Source organism: Telmatherina bonti (assembly GCF_933228915.1).
Source record: "Telmatherina bonti genome assembly, chromosome: 17".
In the NCBI taxonomy this organism is placed as follows: Eukaryota; Metazoa; Chordata; class Actinopteri; order Atheriniformes; family Telmatherinidae; genus Telmatherina; species Telmatherina bonti.
The window spans coordinates 15,430,746-15,451,190 of NC_136615.1; the positions used below are offsets into that span (position 1 = coordinate 15,430,746).

Consider the following 20,445-nt stretch of genomic DNA (forward strand, 5'->3'; position numbering starts at 1 on the left):
TTTGAATATCTGTAAATGCTTTCAAAACTATTAAAAGAAAGGAATGTAATGAGAAATTAATGCAAATTTTGGAACAACTGGATGTTGTATGTGAATATTGTAAAACGGATGATTATGAAATTAAGGGACAGATATAACATTGCTCTTCTTTCTGCTCCTTTTCATTTAAGCCATATTTAATTGGCAGTCTTATTTTGTATTTATTTTTATGTTGTTTTGAATGAAATAAATAAAAATTAAATGAAAAATGAAATAGCTGGATAAAACCCCACAGTTAAGTGTTTTGTTTTTTTTTAAAGTTTTTTAGTTAGCTTTAAGGAAAAGTTCACTTTCTGACTTTGGTAAGGATTAAGCCACAAAACTACCTGGTACGGTAATTTTATATGGCTTGGATCACTCAGTCTGCTGGTAATCAAGCAGCCAGCATCATGGAAACAGTCTGACATCTTTATAGGCTTAGTAATGTTATGAACGACAAGTTTGTTGCTTCTGATGGACTTGTCGTGACTTGTTATCAGACTGAATAAGTTTTCGCGATTATGTTTCCTAATTTTCAAGCTTCCACTTGGAACACACTCTTCCTGTTAGCCTGATGATAGCAGGACAACAGGAGAGAGCTAGGATTTGGAGGTGTTCAAATTCATGCTGCATCCCTTTCAGACATCAGCCATTAAAGCTGATAGGAGAACCTTATGCATAGAATTACAACACCATCCCAAAAAAGCAAACATGTGATCTACAAATTCAATGTAGTTGAACTAAACATATCTGAGAATATCATTGTCATCAAAATTCAACCTAAAAAATCTAAAATTGCTGATTGGTGGGGTGGTTAGTATTGTAGTCTCACAGGTTTGAATCAGCTCTCTTTACATCTACAATGTTAAACACTTTGACAAAACACTGATTAATAATGCATGGCTGAAATATAATGTAGGTCTTCACTCTTTTATACTGTAATCAAGGGGGCTTCTCTTAGTGTGTGCGTGCTGCATCTCACCAGGTTGTGTGTTGAGTCGGCAGGTGTTGAGGAAGTCAGCGGTAAAGTAGATGTCCACGTCGCAGAAGAAAAGCAGCACATTGCCTCCCTTCCAAGCTCGAGCCCCGACATCTAGACCCCGTCCCCGGGAAAAGTCCTCATCTAGCTGCAGCAGTGTGTAGTTCTTAAAATTTGCCTCCCTGTAGATGCACAGAAACCTCGATAAATCTCTGTTAACTAGAGATGGGAGTTCATGTTTGTGCAGAATAGGTGCACATATGCTTTGTTTGTGTGCATGTGATTGTGAGCGAAGGAGACTTTAATGAGGTACGTCTTATGCTCTGGTGTGTGAAGGCATTTTGAATTTTCTTTTCAACATGCATAAATTGTTCTATTATGTAAAGGACTTTGTGTGAAAAGGGCTTTATATTTTAAATGGGATTTTATTAGATTTTAATTAAATTTTAGTCTAATTCACACACACACACACACACACACACACACACACACACACACACACACACAATTTACCTCCTGTTTTCTGTCCTTTGTGAATAAAATATTTCACATAGAAATATTGAAACACATGTAGTTGAGCAACATTAATACTTCTGCTCATCCCACTTACATGAACTAAATTGTAGAGGAACCTCAAATTAGGAATGCTGGGAACCAGTCTCTTCTATCACTTTTTTTTCAGGGCTGTGGTTTGAGTAAAGGGAAACATCTGGATTCAGACATACACATCTGGGGCTTTTTCTTCAACCATAACAATCCACACTTTTAATGATTAACCATTTACATGCATACTCCTACACAGATGCATTCATCTTCACACCCACACACCCACACACACACCCACACACACACACATCCACTTCAGATAGAGGACACCAAGGGAAAAATCTTTAACATGTGTCAGTTTGAAGCAAAACTAGCAGGATAACATCCTGACTCATCGATGCCGGGTGGGACAACGCCTGGAAAGAAGTATTTAGAAAAGCAGGTAGACACACAAGCTTTTTTGTCTGGAAACCAGGAAGATGGCTTGAATCATCCCCACTCATGCCCTCTCTTTGCTATGTGCTTGTTTTTGTCTGTGACTTGTGTGTTTCAGTAAATGTATTCATGTGTTGTTCTACCTAAAACCCTTTTTGTCTCGCTCCCATTGTTCAGTCTTTCCTATAAACAAGACATAACAAAACCTTTTGATCCTGATTGGCTCTAAATCCCAGAGAAGCATAAACACAATGACAATTATGAGCCTCTTATTCATCTTTCTGAACTCTGAACAACTCCAGGGGGACAACAGCAACAACGTCTTCACATGTCCAAAATGTTTGGTGACTTTAAAGTGAATTTTTAATGGTCCAACATGTAAAGTTCCTGGTTTCTCATACTAATGTGCAATAAGTTAGTGCAGTAAATGAATCCAAATAGTATATCTGTTTTAGTGTCTACAGAGTCCCAGAAGAAGTTTACCCTGCAACTGGCACTAAACTGTGTACAGCTGGCAAAGACAGAACAATGGCTCTGTCTGTCTAAAATAACTTCAAGGCAACACGTCTACATTCACGTGTTGGTTCAGACTCAGCTTTAACGGCGCAGGAAGCTTATTTGTCAGAGATGAATAGATATCTGTAAAGTTCCAGGAGCACCAAATTTCCCAATGATACTTGTGTTTTGCAGAGAGAGCAGAACATGAGTTAGATTTATCCCTAAAGTTCGGTTCTAGCAGAAATAGTATATTTTCCTTCCTGTTTTTAGTTTTGTTTTAATGTGCCCCTATAATTAATGTGTTTTTGTGTTTCTATAACAGTCAGAGTGAAAGCTGAGCATTTCCACCTTCTAACATTAGTGAACCATGAACCGTTTCAAAAACACAGATTTAGGCAAGTTTTTCATACACACTATGAATCCTTAACTTTATAAGCAGGTTGGTACTTGTGGAAGCTGGAGACCAGTAACAAGGCTCATCTAACGCCACTTGATTCAATGAGCAGGTAACAGATAGAGGTGAGCAGCTCAGGCACGAGGATGCAGAATCAAGACTGATGTGCATTTTTAACTAAGTGTGCACCAGGGAAGGGTGTAGAGTTGCAGGCACGTTTCAGAGTGAGTTCATGGTTTCTGTGCCTGCAAAGTCCTCATCAGTTTGTGGTCTTATTACATTCTCCCATTAGATCCTTCTTTGCCACAGCTTCCCATGCATGGCATGTAATCATCCCTTATGTAGACATCAGTGTGTTTCTGAAAACAACCATCCACACTGATTTGCTCCTTGCTTTCAGTGTCTGGTATGTTGTTTCTCTAAATAAATTAATCCAGCTGCATGTGTATCTGGAAGCTCAGATAAATACTGAGGCTGCAAAAGGACCTGGTGGACCCTCACTTACTGGTGAGGATGACGAACATTTACGCAACTAGTCTTCAGAGCCGAGCGGACATGGAAACTGCAAACCTTTACTGTTTTTAAAGGTTTGTCTGCAGGTTTTAGGTGCCTTAATTTGCCTAATATAGTGAAATATTTGGTAGGTTTTAAGGTCAAAGTGAGAAAGTACTCCAGATTTGCAAAAAGTAACAACTTAATATGCAGCAATCTGGAGTTACTTTACTACTTACATTTTTTAGTTTAACAAATAAAAAAAAACATAATATAAAATATTGATTGAAAAGCTATATTAGTTCAAATGGGCCATTTTTTCCCCGTTTACTTAGAACAGGCAAACCAATTCATCAAACTCAACTTATCTGCTGTTTATTTACCTTTTAAATGGGGGAATAAATAAATCATTAGTACTTCATAGTTTTTTTTTTTTAATCCTGATAAGTGGAGGATGTGAGTGCATTCATTTTAGGGTAAGAAACAATTAGTGGTTGGGGTAAATGTTGTCGGGTTAGGCATTCAGTTGAAAGGAGCAAGGGAATATATCATGTTAATGAAGGGTCCCCATGGCTAAGTAAAGACAAATGTGGGTGTGATCTGGTTTGAGCGTATCATTTATTTGAATAAGGTTCCCAGAATTTGTGGGTGTCACCTAAATGGGAGCCTAAAAATATGAACAGGCACTACAAGCACCACTGCTATGAGGACGTCAACTTAATCCCACAAAATCCATGTTTTCTAAATGACATTTATATCATGCTTTTTCCTCATTCTCATGTCTGCCCACAGAAATCATCCGTGTTTTTATAGCCTTAAATCGTCCATTGTTTAATGTCTGATGGATTATACCTATGTTCAGCTAAAATGATTGAAAATGTGTCAGAGTGAGAAGCTGTGAAGAGCTATCCTGTTGTGCCTCAGCAGTAGGTCTAATCCTGTTAGTTATGCTCAGTCAGGACAGGGAGGGAAAAGATTGACTGCAAACACGGTGCGTGTCCATACAGACTTGACTGTAAGCTCCAAATCTGTGTCAACATTCAGGCTTCTATTCATTCTCATCACTTTTTTATGGAAACCAAAGAGACACATTTGCTATTTTATCATGCTAGTGGCGTTAACCGCCCCCACTTTGGTTCGGACTGAAATATGTGACAAATGATGGATGATTACCAAATTTTGTAAAAGTATGAAGCGTCTACAGGGAACAAATTCTTACGGACCTTAAGGACCTCTTACGAATTCTTCTTACGAATTCTTACGGACCTCCATAATATTTTGCAGACCAGTGATCACTACTTGGACTTTTTGTATTTGGTGATAGATTTTAGGAGGTAAACGTGACGTCTAAGAGATGCACTACACAGCCCGATGATAACACTTGTTAAGGTAATGGTCACAGCACTCAGCTGTCACTCAGAGCATGTTCTCAATCATTGAGACCTCAGAACATGACGGTATATCTGCATTAAAACAAGTGAGATAGCCAGTGGATCAGTTGGAAATTATGCCATTAGCAATAGACATTTAATTGGACTTCTGCTGTACTAGCATTAAAACATGTTTGCTGCAAGCTGATCTTTTTCCCAGGGTTTATATTGTGATCAACTCGTTTTAGGATCCAGCGCCTAGTGGCTATTCGAGGAACAGCAGTTTGCAGAACTTTACAAATTGAGCTCATTTTCTTGCAAAGACAATAATCCGCTTTCTCCCTGATGAAGTTTGTTTTATTCCTGCTGTGAATTTGAAATGACTGTCATGTTGGATGTTTGCTGTTTATAGAGCAAAAGACTCTGGAAATATTTTCTGTTGACAATTGAGAAGAAGACAAAAAACAAAACAAAGTGTTTCAAAGTGAGCTGGGGAATCAGCAGTCTGTGCATGTAAGGTAGAGGTAAGTGCACGCAATGAAAAATGCAGGGTCGTTGCACTCACTTTCCAGCTGAAGCCTCAGGCAAGGCAGCTACTCGAGTTAATAATACTGAGTAATTTGCACGATAGGTCTGCATTATATCTGTAAAGAGATATGCCGTCTTCAGGCCGAATTAAATTTAGCTTTCAGAGGCCACTATAATTTGGACAGCCTTTTTTTCCCCCACAAATATAACAAAGTTTTTTTTTTTTTCTTTTGTGGAGCCAAGTCCTCATCCAGCAACAAACCAACTGAAAAACTACAAGTGATAAAAGACAAGTTACTAAAGCAAAAAAAAAAAAAAGAAAAATGTTGAGGATGAGATAGTGACAGAGTGATCTCATTCTTTCATTCCTTTATCTTAGTTCAATTTCCCACACAATCCTTGCTGGTAGTTTTTTTTTTCAGCCTTGAAAATTTCTGTTTTTCCTTTTGTCAGCTCTGCTTTTCCAGTCTATACACCTCTGACTTCCTCTCCCACTATTTTACCCCCAAGCTAATAGCTCTTCCCTCTGTCTGCAACACAGAAATTATTTATATATATTGATTGGTATTTTGTTAGAAGAGATCATTCATTCTTCTTCCTCCTGTTCATGCAGTCTCCATTCCTCTTTCTCTTTATTTCACATTATTTAGAATCCCTATTCTAAGGTGTGCAATGAGGCCAAAATATACCTATTCTCTATATTTTGTTAGATTTGAATTTTCATAGATATATATATATGCTAATCCCTGTTGAAATTTTTATAAGAATCACGAAGCTGGTTGAAATCCAAGACAAGTTAGATCTAGTTACTGCCTCATGGGAAGTTTCACATAATAGATATTTTCTGTTCTGCAAAGAATTTCAGTGGGGATATGACACTGCTTAAAAGCAAGGAAGATGACTGCAATGCGAGTTAAGAATCAAAAGAAGTTCTAGGTCATTTGTGAGCAGGCACAAACTAAAGCATTTACAGGAGATGAATTGAATTTTTTGGAGGAGATGAGCACCGTCTGATTGATCTGAGCCAGTAATGATTCCCAGACTGCTGCGAGGGAAATTATGTTTTTTAATTAAGATGGGTAAGTCATTTTCTTTTGAATTGTAACTTTGACTAAACCAATCTAGTTTCACATCTTCACTTTTACTTTTGCTACTCTGAATAAATGCAAATACCTGCAGTAATCAGCAGCAAAAGCTGAATAAAATATCAATTTCCTTGCATTTTCATCCAAGTTTGAAACCACATGCTAGGAAATTATAAAAAGTGCCAACAGACACAAGCGTTTAGGCTAATCATTACTTATACAGGACTAGTTTTGTGGTTTTTAATACTTAAAACTGCACGTTCACAAGAGAGCCTGTGAGCAGTTTGTGATTGTATATGTGAGAATACTGTGTATATATGTGTCTGCTTGGGGTTGCAGATGAGGAAACCACAGGTCGTTATCATCCCAAGATGAGTCCCATTCATTTCAACCACAGACCAAAAGCCAGATAGAAGAAAAGAAGGACTGAGTTGATTACAGGCAGCGATTCACACCCAGATATGCTGTTTTGTAACCAATGAATGCACTCTTACACTGCGAGAGCATCACTAAAGCTGAAAGAGTTCGAAGCTTCTGCTGTTCAGGACTAATTTTTATTTTTTATTTAACACCCCTTTTTTTACTGATTGCATCTTCACTGCATCTCCAACTGTTGTGCCTTCTGTATGTTTTTCTCTACCAATTTCTTTCTCTCCTTTAAAATCCTCCCACATTAGAGTTGGCTGAATACAATTTCAGGTTTGTTTTGTGTTCTTGTCTTCCTTTCACCGTTGCACTTCAGGAATTTAGCTTTTTTTCCACTTCATGTGACACTTTTCTATCCTTTTTTTGGAGCAACAAAGACGCTGTGAGGGTGATACTGGAGATAGTTGGACTGATTCAAGGCCAAACACAAACCTTCAAAGCTGGAAAATCGACAAGCATCGCCATAGCAACCCCTCTGGGAATCTGTGGCTGAATCCACGGTGGACCTGACTCCAGATCTGCCAATAGCGATCGTCCCTAGAGGTGGTGTGGGTGTTGCGAGTGAGTCAGGGATGATCACAGACCCGTTGTAATTTATAAGTGTTGGCTGGGAGCTCTTTAGCTCTTCAACATGGGTGGCACGCTGCCTCATTATTCATGGGATTGATGAGCGGCTGTGGAAGGACACCGAGCCAGGAAGAGTGTGTGTTTTTGTGCATCATAAAATAGACAATTTACACAATATGATGAAGAAATGTCTGATGCACCTTCTTTCAGTTTTACATCTACTTCTGCGCAGGGTTGTGTGACTGAGAAAGCTTTTGTACACTATAATAAATTGCATTTCATATTCTATGGCGGGGCTCTAAGTGAAATGGCTGATTGTTGGCTGTGGTTCAAACCAACCTGGATGTGTTCTCCAGAGTGTTGCGGACTTCATCCATCTGCTCCTCCCCAAAATACACCACTGTCAGATGAACCCGGCTGTCCGGACGCACACAGACTTCCCTTAAAATATGCAGAAACATACAAGGATCGGACAACAGGAATGAAAATGTTATGTAAGCTGAGATCATTTGAAGAAGGAAAAAGAAACAGGATCACATCAGGTGCTTTATGAACTGCAGCTTTATTTCTTGTATGGCTGAAGCAGTTAGTCTATAAGCAACTTGTTTACATTATTTATCAGTTTAAAAAACTGTTATCTAAAAGTATCATATTAGATTTAAAGGGTTTTTCTGTTTTTTTTCTGCTTCATGCAATTAGAATTCCCTATTTCAGCAATGTCTTTGCCCAAAGGAAGCTTATATGTGTGCACTAGAGAGACCAGGTGGAGATGCCTTCGGGTGATTTAAGAGATGTGTCAAACACTCTGGATAATTCAGCCTTCCCAACAGAAACACACACGTGCGCATACACACATTTGTCAAATCTAAGAAATATATAAACTAAAACATGATAAAAAGATGCCTGAAATGAAATATGCTGACAGGATAGTATGAGTATCATTATTTATTATCACTTTTAACAGTCTTTAAAGCCACCTTTATATATGAGTTTATTTCTAATTACACAACAGTTGGAGAAACAATACTTACTGTTTTTGCTGAAAGCTAATTGGTAGTTCTGTCACCTAGATCAGAGAGCTGGAAATTCGCTTATAATTTTTGTTTGCAGTTTATTCAGAATTTAAACATAAATACACTGGTTTTTCACAGTCTATGAATAAAGATTTCTTTTACTAAAAGAAAAAAATCCTGTCATCATCTCTTAACACCCAAACACTGTGACACACGCAGTTTCTCTGCATCTCAAATATAGATGAGGGGAAAATGTTTGCTCAGCAACTTGCCAAGTCTTTCAGTGTACTTCTTGCCCTGCTGTATATCACCTACTGCAGGTCTGCCCTGGGGGGGGACGTTTTAATGGGCTGCAACACTTCTACTAAGCAGGATTTAGCATGTAAAAAGAGCTGTGATAAGCAGCAGCAACACAATGAATCACAGACATTACGGAGAACGTTTCCTTTACTTATGGCGATGGACCGCAGTGCTGAAACAAGCAACATGCTTTGCTGCTACTTGATTAATCCAGACTGTTTGTTCCAGCATGAAAATGCATCAAAACAAACAAAAAATTACAATAATGAATTCATTTCATGTAAATTTTTGAATTTGCATGAACCAAAACATAGAATGTGTGAAACTTTTAAGTCAGTTATTTCTTTGACTTTTATTTTTAGTAAGTTTTCCTAAAATTCTTAATAATTAGGGAGTGTTACATCATTTTTATGGAAAACAAACAAATTCAGACATATTTCATGACTCATATCTCGACCTAAAGTAGGAAATAATCCATGTGGTCTTGTGGCTTATAAAAAATGTGTTCATCTTTTTACAGTCTAGTTGTGTCTTCCAGGACCAATTGAATGATCTGATAAGACCACAAATACAGATTTTCATGTTGTAATTACACAATCATTACAAGGAAAGGAAAAAATACATTCTGTGTTGATGCAATTCCTCTAATCACTCCAAACTTTCACTTTCACCGTTTTGTTGGAGTTTAGTCACAAATTCTTGTTAGGATAAAGAAGGAAAGGTGTTAAAAGGCCAGCCTTTCTGAAAATTTTGTGTGAGTAAAACCGGATTTGACAATCACCCGGTTTTGTTTTTGCAGTAGGTACTTTTGTTTGTTTTGTTTTATTTGGCTCCCACTTATGATTGCTTACTTTTCAACTGCACTTTTAGCCACAAATAGTTGGGTCTTAAAAGTGCAGGTTAAAGTTTAGAGAAAAATACATGGCTACCAAACTAAATGGTTAAGGCATGACAAACAGATCATTATATTGAATAAACTCTGTCAATAGAAAACAGAATCAGCTAAGAAATACTTTCCAAATTACACCATGTATAACCATAGATTGTAAATCTAGTTAGTATGTTTTGCCCAAACTCAGCTAAAACACATTATCCCGTGAGACTGGGATGCTTCTGTTGATGCTACATTATTTGAGTGGCTCAAACTTAACATCTGAGGACACAAAGAATCAAATAAAAACCCAGTCACCTGAAGTTGTGCATGAACTGTTTGAACTTGTCTGTGCGTCTGGAAAGTGGGACGATGATGTTGATCAGGACGCTGGTTGTGTCCACCCTCTCGTTTTTCACCTTCATCAGGGGTCCAAAGGGCCGGAAGAGGACAAGGCGCCTGAATTCATTATTTGACTCCCCTTTGAAGGTCAGCTCATACAGCGCTCCTTTATCCTTCTCTGTGCGAGTGATACCTGATAGGTCAGACAAAAAGACGTGAACTTATCACCAAACAAATATATATATACAGTAGAAATCCAGCCAACCTCCTGGCTTGAGCTCTATATTTACACAACAGTGACGAAGACAGTATTGATCTTGTCAAATTTAAAGCTTATGATTAGTGCTGGTTTGGGTGATCCTTAGCCATCCCTTAAATTTAGACTGCTGAGGAATGTCCCAAGTACTTCTCTTTCTGCATGCTTTTTTCTTCACATATAACTATATGATGTTATTATCATTGTCATGAACTTGTGCTTCTCTTCTTCTTTCTCAGGAAGTATCCCGGCTTAGATTTATAGTGGTGTTCCTGTCCTCTCCAGCCATACCATCTTGAAGGAGATATTCCTGAGCCTGGTTCTGCTGGAGGTTTTTCCTTTCCACTGTTGCCTGCCACCACATAAACGCACAGGATGGAGAACTGAATTAAAGAGATTATTTAATGCAATCTGTTAGTTTTCTTAGCTATTCAAGGCAATTACTTTAATGAATTTGTTTGTTTGAACACAGTTAGTATAAGTTTGACCGAAGTGGATGATATCATAGATGTTTTAAAATCATTCCTTTAAAAGTGCAATGAGGTGACTTTGTTGTTTATTGATGCTTAAAAATAAAGTTGAACTGATTTGAATTGAATAATCGTGGCATCAACAATAAAGCTACAAACTATAATTTCACAAATTGTCTATATTTTTGGGATATAACAGTTAAAATGAACCAGATAAACTGGAGTTTACATTTTTAAGACAGTTGTTGAACACAAATTTTGGTTTTTGAGCATCTTTTTTTTTTTTTTTCCTCCCTATTTCGCAATGACTTTGATTTTTCTGCTTCTTCAGGGTGCGGCTTTTGTTTAACCCCCATGAGATTAACCTGTGCCAAGAATCATGTTTTTCCCATCCAGTTCTAATTTTAAAAGAATTAAAAATAAACATTTCGCAGAAACACTGATTTTTATAATGGTACTTACCACATGTTTCATCCTTATCTTTTTGTGTCTTTATTTAATGTGACAGCCAATATTTTTATTTATTTTCAGGAAAAGAAAGCAAATGAGGCCACATGAGACATCCATGCACTGTGCTGCCGTTGGGCTCAGAGCCATAACTATGTATGTAACACACATACACTAACAGAAGTAGAGGCTATACTTGTCATCCAGATTCATTTCTTTTTGAGGGTCTTACGTCAGCATGTTCCCAAAGAAAGAAGCAGTTTTCCATTTGCACTGCCATTTACTAAGATTTCTACTTGCCAGCTGACCCTGTGTGGTAGCTGGACAAAGAGAAAGAAAGAGAGAGAAAAGGAAATCGAATGCAGGGAGTGAGACCACAGAGAAATGCAGTGACAAGTAGCAAGAAAGGGAAAACAGAAAAGAAGCATGTGATCTTCAACGATAGATTGGAGCCAGAAACAGAGCAGACAGACAGAGGAAAGTCAGAAGATAACAGATAGAGAGAAGAGAGAGACAAAGGGGATTTTTGTGGGTAAAGATTAAAAGACTGATATTAGCTTGAATTAAAGCCTCGCTGGTAAATTGGCCAGCTTCCTGTGTTCCTCCGTCCTCGTCTCCCAGAGGGACACGATGAACTTTCATTTAGTGAAACGCTGAACAATTTCCACTAAGTATCTTCACTTCCTGTCTCAGCTTTTTCTAACTGTGCATCTCTGTCTCCTTCTGAGGTCACAGCAGCTAGACAGTTCATTTTGCATACCCTTAGTGTTTGTGGACAGTTTCAACTCACTGGCTTGCTAACGCAGCCCTGAAGCTCCCTGAAAATGCTGATGTCAGTCTCCCAGCTTTGATCATTTTTCATTTGGATTTAAAATGCTTTGTCATGATATACCGAAAATGCATGTCCATTAAGAAGAATTAAAATATGAGTGGGAGGGAGTCGCTAATTCTCTAAAAGCAAGTTTCACTCTTCTGCTGTCTAGCTGAAGAAATGTACAGGGCATTTTTATGAATACACACAGATACACACTGAAATGCATTCTCGTTTACTAAACCAGACCCACATAAACACACTTACTGTGGATTAAACAAGACCACACACACAAGTTATACACTTATGCTCATTTCAGTCAAGCTAGGTGTCCCATTGCTCACTTCTGAGGACAGTGACCTTCGTGTGTATATACACACACACACCACACACACGTTTACACACAGACCACTTTTGAAGAGATGTTTGACTCTATATAAGCAGCAGCTGCATTCATTTCCTGAAGTTTTGATCCGAGCTGAGCAGGACAAACCCAAAGGATATCCTGGCTGCACTTGTGCACAAACACACTCATGTTTCTGACTCTCCATGGATTTACTCACAAGAAAGACTAAATTAACACAAGTGGAGGAAAAACTAAATTTTCACATGTAGAAACAAATGGAGTTCACATATAGGTGTCTGCATCAAATCCTCAGAAGCATTTTGTTTTTACTATAATTAATGTTATGTGGTGCAGTTTCAGGTGGGTTTAATTTACTTGAACATTTTATTGGTAGCACATTTGTTATCTTACTTGAGAAAGATTTGGATTATTCTTGTTTCTTCCACCACTGCACTCTGAGGTATTTACATTAGACTTCAACTGAAGCTGTGTGCTGTCTGACATGAACACCACATTTTTTAAAATCATGCACTCCTATTCAGCACATTAAGTTTAAACTTTAATAAAACACCCATAATAAAAGAGTAGATTTTTTTACAGGCCAATGATCTGCAGAGTGAGGCAGAAAATACTTCGGAGTTTGACATCATGAACATCATGGTTTCATTGCCTTGTCAGACAAACACAATAGAAAAGATACACTCCTGTAAAATCCAATAAGGCTTGTAGTGTCTATAATTTCTATGGTTTTGGTAAAACATGTCAGGTAGGCTTGTACTAAAATTAAGTGTCATTTAACACACACGACAGTATGTTAAGTTCCTAAAACAATTATAAATAGATTATCCATCTTTTGGGGGGGGGGGATATGTAAAGGAATGACTACAGATATGCAACCAGGATCATCTGGTCTAAGTGCACTTTCTGAACTTGGTATGACATGGATATCGGTCTGACAACATGATAAAGTAACTATATATAAAATACTCTTAATTAACATAAACTTAATATAGATTTTTATGTGGGTGCATTTTTTTTAGCATGTAGCTGACTTTGTTAAAAGTATGGCACTATTTAAACTTCCTTTTTTCTGCCTTCCCAAACTAAGGACTTGTCAACTACTACTGTCTGTGATAATGACAGTAATGTACTAAAAGCCTTCGGTAAAGTATTTTAAGTACAAACCTATGGTATTGTTTTTTGCTCAAAGTTTATATAACACTATGCTCTTGCGGATAAAACTTAAAGAAACCTATGAAAAACTTGCCATCTTTAAGCCAAAACTGTTCGCTTGCCTTATTATAAAAGGCACACACACACACACATATAAATGTGCTTGTATTATAATCTACTGTGTTAAATGAGCCTCATATGACCGTATTTCCAGCAGACGTTGCAAAGATGAGTTCTCACCTTCTATGAAGTCAGACGGGGTGTAGACTTTGCTCGTTTGAGTCTTTTTTGCTGCAGCTCTGCTGTCCTGCTGGGATGACGGAGCATTGAGGCTGTGCAGAGCCATCTCTAGAACCTCCCCCAACTCATCTCTTTTGTCCTTCCTCACAGGCTTCTCCTCAGGATGACGTGTGAGCCCCATTTCCAGTTGGTACACCCTTTGCAGGGTGAAGCTCTCAAAAGGCACGACAGCGTACTCACTGGGCAACCTAATGCCATTAGTGACCTCAGCCTTTGCCAGCTGGCTCTTCAGGAACTCTTGGAGGTCAGATTGCTGGCTCTTGGACCCCTGAACTTCTCCAAGGACACCTCCCTGTGATTCAGCACCCCTCTCCTGCCCCTCACCCAGCATCCCAGAAGCTCTTTTTAGGCTTTCCTGAACTCTTTTTAGCTGCTGGCTGCGCTCCTGTAAGTCCTCCTTAAGCTGAGCTATCTCCTTCTTCAAGGATGAGATGTAGAGACGGTGCTGCTCCTCACGCTCTTCAAGAAGAACCTGGTAACTGTGTGCTCCTGCTGGCCCACTACTTTGGGCCACAGCTCCAGCTCCTCCTGCCCCACCAACCCCTGCTCCGATTACTGGCCCTGTACCTCCTAAGCTGGGGTGATTGGATCCGGCATGGGGTAATACATGACTCAATGAAGGCCCATCCGAGTGAGGAGGGCTGCACGTCATTACATAAAGGAGTGACAAGGAGCAGCAGAGGAGTACCAGTAAGCCTCCAATACGGGACACCCAGGTTAGAAGTCCACGCCGCAGCATTTCTGCATGAAACATCCAAACTCATACAAACAGACCTCTCATGTAACTTCACACACTCCGGCCTCAATGATAAGAGTGCATTTGTGATTATATTCCATTACCCAGCAAGGAGGCGGCTACTTATCAGTGTGAGGTTATTTATTCTGAATTAGGTCATTGCCTCTTAACTGCCTGAGACTGAGACTTATTTTGTCATTGGCAGCATAAATGAATGAGTCAAGAGCTTGGAAGGAATCACTGTTCCTCTTTCTGTTGGTCCATTTCGCTTCATGGTCTGTTACAGAACTGCTTGAGCCATTTGTTACATCATCTGCCAGTCATATGTGACTCATCTGTTTGCGTGACTTCTGACTCTCTTGGTCAGTCCACTTTCTCTTCTTTCTGCCTGCTCGCCTGTGTCTTGGGATGACACAACATTCAGCCACATAAGCTGGAGTGAAGCTGGCCGATGCATGGAGAGAAATGCGAACAGGAAATTCAGTAATAAAACAAATCCTCTGCGGTCAGTGTTGGTTTTTCATGTTGCCACCCTGAGAGAGACAGAGACAGATGTTTGTTATGAGTAACACAATCATTTCTCACATTTAGACTTTTCATTTTCTTGTACATGAAAAGCGCCTCATAAATAAACTTGCCTTGCCGTAGACATTTAAAGTGTAACAAATTATGAACCACAAAAACCACTTTGACACTGGTTTTAGGGTGGTGAACACATACACTACCCTCACCAAAGTCTGTGTATATTACAAATAAAAATAGACCGCAGGGTGAAATGGACTTCTCTATTTATTTACTTTTTTTCAACCACTACATCTGCTGAGATACACTATCTTCTCTGAAAGATAATATCTATTTAAAATAATTACATCACTCTTATAGTGTTTGGTTACCCAATAATACCACAATCTTGGACCTGTATTTTTCACATTATTTACTGGATTGGGGAATTATTTTAAACGCACGTTTAACATGTACGTGTGGTCCCTTGTGGATAAAGCCTACTAAGTCACATATGTGTTGACATTTTGTTTTTGCTATTATTTATTAGAAACTGAAACAAGAAAAATAAACATGGAGTTTATATGGTTTTTTGTCATATTTGACAAAAAATGAATGCCAAAAAGAGTTTTTTGTGACAGTTGATACAGCTGCTTCTCCAATTCAGATGGCACCTTTCAGCAACGTTTTTAAAGTGAAAATCAACATCATCGTTACGACATAACTAAAAATATTCAGCAGGAATTATTTATTTTCTATATGGATAAAAAGTTGGAACTCAAATAGAGTGTGAATGTGAGATTTCTGTGTGAATTTATAAACATATTTTGTGCAAAAGGTGTTTCAAGATATCCGAGTTACTGTATGCATCTGTAAATGTACGTCTGTGTCTCATTTGGTGTCCAACTTGACTCCCTACACAATCAGCTCTTTGACACCCTGAATCTGAAGCAAATGAAAGGATTAGTATTTAGGAGAAGTGAATACTGAACTGTGCTCTAACACATGGCTGAATCAGGAGACACACAGCGTCTCTCCAGCAGGGTCTCCACTGCCCCTTCCAAAATGTTTGAGGTGAAGGTGTTCAGGGAGAAGTGGATGAGTCGGTGTGGAAGAGATAGATTATCATCATCAGTTAAAGAATGAAGGAAGCACAAATCTCCTGAAAAGCATTGTGGCTCAGTTGGTAATGTTTGGTTTGCAAGTGGTTTGTATTAGTTCTGTATTCTGGGAACTTTTTTTCTTTAATGATTACAGAACTTCTTGTAGACCATTTTATGAGTTCCTGTAACGCTGAACTACACTTACACCAGTGCCAAGAACAGTGATCACAAGCCATTCACACATTCACACAAACAAAACTATGTATTTGATTACTGTGAAGGCCAATTTGTGATTTTGTTAATAAAAAGAAACTACACAGGGCATTATGTCCAATTATCTAGCATCCAAAAGAGTTTAAATAACAACGTTACATAAATCCAAAATCCCAACATTTGAGAGATTAGGATCTTTTTGACTGGAGTTAGTTTAAGAAACAATTGTAGTCTTAATAAAAAGCAGGATTTTGAAAAATAAACTGAGGCCAGACATTATAACTGACAGTGTGTTCATTTCTGCTGCCTTCAGAAACCTTTGCATGACAGAAACACAATAGAAGAACATTTCACCTGGAGTGAAGCAATTATCCCCGTGTTGTAAAGTTACCAGATATTCGTCGTAGGAAGGGGGGGGGGGGGGGGGGGGGGGGGGGGTGTTGTGATTTAGATTTACAGGCAGGGACTCTCAGCCAGACCGCTGAGTCTCACTTGAATGAATGCGTTGATTCAGTCCTAGTTATTTGACTCCCCATAGGGATAAGGCATGGCTGCAACACAGGAACGCTGGCTGCTAAATCATCATGTTTGATTTTATTGGTGACAGGATGCCTGAACAGGCGTTTGTAATTTCCTGTTGCCATAGCTGCCTCGCTTGTGCCCATGTAACGCTTATCCTAAAGGTATGCATCTAAAGAACATAGTGTTTGGTATGTGATACATCTTTGGTTAAGTGCTACACCAAGATAGTGGACAAGTCTGGACTGACACGCATGTTGCATCAATATTTTAAACTGTCATTTCTTCACAAATCCCACGTGTGGTTTAGAGCGTGGCATTTTTATCCGAAAGCAAGGACTCACACCGAGGGATCAAACGAGATCTTAATGGAAGTGAAGCAGGCCATCCAGAGACCGAAAATACAAAACTAATACATAACATAAAAAGATTAAACATTAGGAATCAGCTAATTAACATTGTAGGGGTTGCTGTCTGTCCTTGTGTGCATATGAGTGTGTGGAAGACAAGCTGAGTCTGCTTCTTTAATGTTTTTAAATGTCTTGCTATCAACTTTTTCTGTGGGACTGTTTATTTTTCATCCTTATGACTTGGTTTTTATCTTGTAAAGCACTATGTGTTGCCTGTGGCATGAAAAGTGCTTAAGAAATAAAGTTTGATTTGATTTGATATGATTTAGTGTATTCTGAGAAAAGTAGACTATGAGCCATGCAGCATTCCCCTTCTGAATGGTAAAGAAAAAAAATCTGAATTCTGTTTGTGAATTTATTATTTCTTTTACCTCTTATTTGTGTTTTAACTGTTTACTTTTGTAACTTTGCTGCTTTCTGATTCTGGCCAGGAAACGCATCGCAAAGAGGTTCCCTGTCTCACTGGGATTTTGCAGATTCAACAAAATGTTGGACATGTATACACAGAGATACACAACAAGATGTATACCATTTTCAGGGCAAGAATAGAAATATTTGACTTAGATAAGCAGATCTTCAACAGCAAACAACAGATTAAACTAAAAATGACTGCATAGAAAAATGACAAGAAAAAGGCATGTGTGGAGCAGCATATGCATGTCATCCTCTGTAAAACATGTGGAGAAAGAGTGATAACAGGAAGATTCACGCCTTCCAGAGGCGCTGAGACTCTAGCAATTATTGATGAGGTTACAGAAAGCAGAAGCAGTAGGATAACTGCAGAAGCCTACAGGTATCGTCCGGATACAAAGCTGGCTGGATGGTGTGTCATACGTCAGACAGCCAATGACTCAAAGCATGCTGCAAAAGCATCCCAGGAGTGTCTGGAGGGGAGGAAGTGGAATAATGTGGACATTAACCTTGTCAAGCTGCAATTTACTTGTTAACAGCTGAATAACAAAGAAATAACAGAAAGCAGGTGGTATGATTCAGGTAAAAACATCATTAGATATCTGAAACTTGACAAAGACTTAGTGAACTGGGACACTTCAAAGGTACAGAGACCAAAGATTTTTAGAGAGAAAATCGTATCATTACATTATGCGATTTTAACAAAACAAGAAAAAACCTAAAACAAGACACATTTTTATAATAATTTTAAAGCCTATTCTCAGCTGGAGCCCATTTCAAGAAAAACCAACAATGAGCCTGACATGAAATTTACCAAAGCAGTTCCTGTTTTCTCCTTTTCTCTGCACAGCTCTGACTTCCCTCTCTTAAACTCTGTGCGCAGGATTGGCACCTGATCACAATTTTACTGGTGTTACTTTCCCATTGTACTCTTCATAAACTCCTGATATCAAAAACCTCACGGATGACAAATTGACAGATTTCTATTGTGAAACAAAACCTATGAATTTACATTCTATGCGCACACATTTCTTTGTTTGCACTGCAACAAACAGTAGAATACAATTTTTTCACTTCCTGAGATGGCAAAAGTGATAAATGTGTTTTCACCCTTATCACATATTTCATTTTGTTTGCAGGAACTACAAACACTGATGCGGAGATGAGAGTGGGAAAAGCTCCGAGGGAGACATGAAACAAATAAGCAGGATGTCATAAAGACAAGAAAACAGGAGATCAGATAGAATAATTTAGTATTTAGAGGACCCGAGCTTGGCAGCCTTTGGTTCAACCGTGAAAAAAAAACTTCCTTTTGTTATGCTGCAGCTTCCTGCCCACAGGGAGTTTTTGTTTTCATCAGAAAATTTGACTTTTATCTTTATAAATATCAGCTTTAACCTCAGTCTGAACACCTGTTAAAATTGTAGCAGTTATCTTTAGGAAAGTGAGTCAGACGGGAGATATGAGGTGAGCAAACAGCGATAGCTGAGTGACAAGCCAGTGCTGTAGGGGGTTTGCTGTCAGGAAACATAAAGAATAAATTCCTTGTCAGTCCTCTGGCCCCATTACTGTCTGACAGTAACACTGGTACAGCAGAAATAACACACAGGTGAAAGGCTGTCTCTGCTTGTGTGTGCCTCTCTGTTCTACAGCTTACATACACTAACCTCTGAATGTTTGAGGCGTCTGAGAAGCAACCTTGTGACCCTCTCAATCGTGAAAAATGCACCATCTGAGTCCTGATGTTGGGCTGGAAGAAGAGAGTCTCTTTATTCTCTGACTGAATCTAATATATTCAAGATTGCTCTTAAAGAATAATGCATGCACTGAGAATGCTCTTCATGTGATCTTTTCAAAGTGTAAGGGAGTGGGGAGAAATAAAAAATGAAAGGGAAAACTGTAATGTGGATACATAGTGGTGATACAGTATGCCTGCTTTAAAGAAGCTTATCTGCTTGTTTGCACGTTTGCTGTTGTGCTGGAGTCTCATAATTGGTGATAACTGAGTCTTGGGATAATCACTATTTTGCATGTCAACAGTAAGACATGTTGATGCAGCAGCATTTTCATTTAAATTTGCTATTTTCCTGCTGGTTTCTGATTAGAAATGGAAAACACAGTAGGGATTTGGGTTAAGCAGAGCAGATCCTCCCACTATATCCTGTACGAAACATCAAGAGGAGCAACAAAGGAAAAAGACAAGCATGGACCTCTGACTATTTCTATATGCAAAACAACCAGCAGAAAAATGTACAAGAGGTACAAATTGAACAGTTTAATGTAAATTCAAAAGCACGTATATGTATACATCCCTGACACAAGAAAAAGTACCCTGAACATTTCTTGCAGTTGCAAAACACTCAAAATATCCTTGTTTTGATTTATTGAACCAAATTTATTACGTCTTGTCCTAGTTTATTTCTTTTACACCACCTTATGTAATGACAAGTTAAATCTTGAATCAAGAGATTTGTTTCTTTCAAAGTACTTAAGTATATTTCTGTAACTGTTTTCTTTTTCTGACCAACAGCGCTGGAAAAAAATGTAAATGCCATCACATCAGAAGATGCATCAACAAAAGAATAGCTCACAAATCCTCTTGAACAAGACTGAATTGGTGTGGGTGTAGGATAAAACCACGGCTGATTGCGCCCACCTATCCACATTTACCTTAACATTGTTTCTTTTCAATCCCCACTTCATACGCAAAATAAAAATGATCACAGTACAAAATCAAGGACTTGAAAGACGCAGTTGTGCAGCCTGATGTACTTATCTAACTACTCAACCACTATAAATCCAGATTGTAATATTTGACCTTTCTGTCTCATCACTCTTCAAAAACACCGATCATCTGTTTGTCTTTTGGGTCCCATTCAGTACAG

The 20,445-nt window shown here is 38.5% G+C and overlaps 1 protein-coding gene across 1 annotated transcript in view; it reads right to left on the reverse strand.

Moving 5' to 3' along the window:
* Window positions 1-14,561, reverse strand: part of csgalnact1a (chondroitin sulfate N-acetylgalactosaminyltransferase 1a) — a 19,942-nt gene extending 5,381 nt beyond the window's left edge. Inside the window, exons 1-4 of the mRNA XM_079257186.1 lie at window positions 13,608-14,561; window positions 9,841-10,057; window positions 7,678-7,779; window positions 1,001-1,179 (exon numbers count right to left, since the gene is read on the reverse strand). Coding sequence (XP_079113312.1) covers window positions 1,001-1,179; window positions 7,678-7,779; window positions 9,841-10,057; window positions 13,608-14,421 — 1,312 coding nt within the window. The 5' untranslated portion in view covers window positions 14,422-14,561. The remainder of the gene's footprint in view (window positions 1-1,000; window positions 1,180-7,677; window positions 7,780-9,840; window positions 10,058-13,607) is intronic.
* Window positions 14,562-20,445: the final 5,884 nt, after the last annotated feature.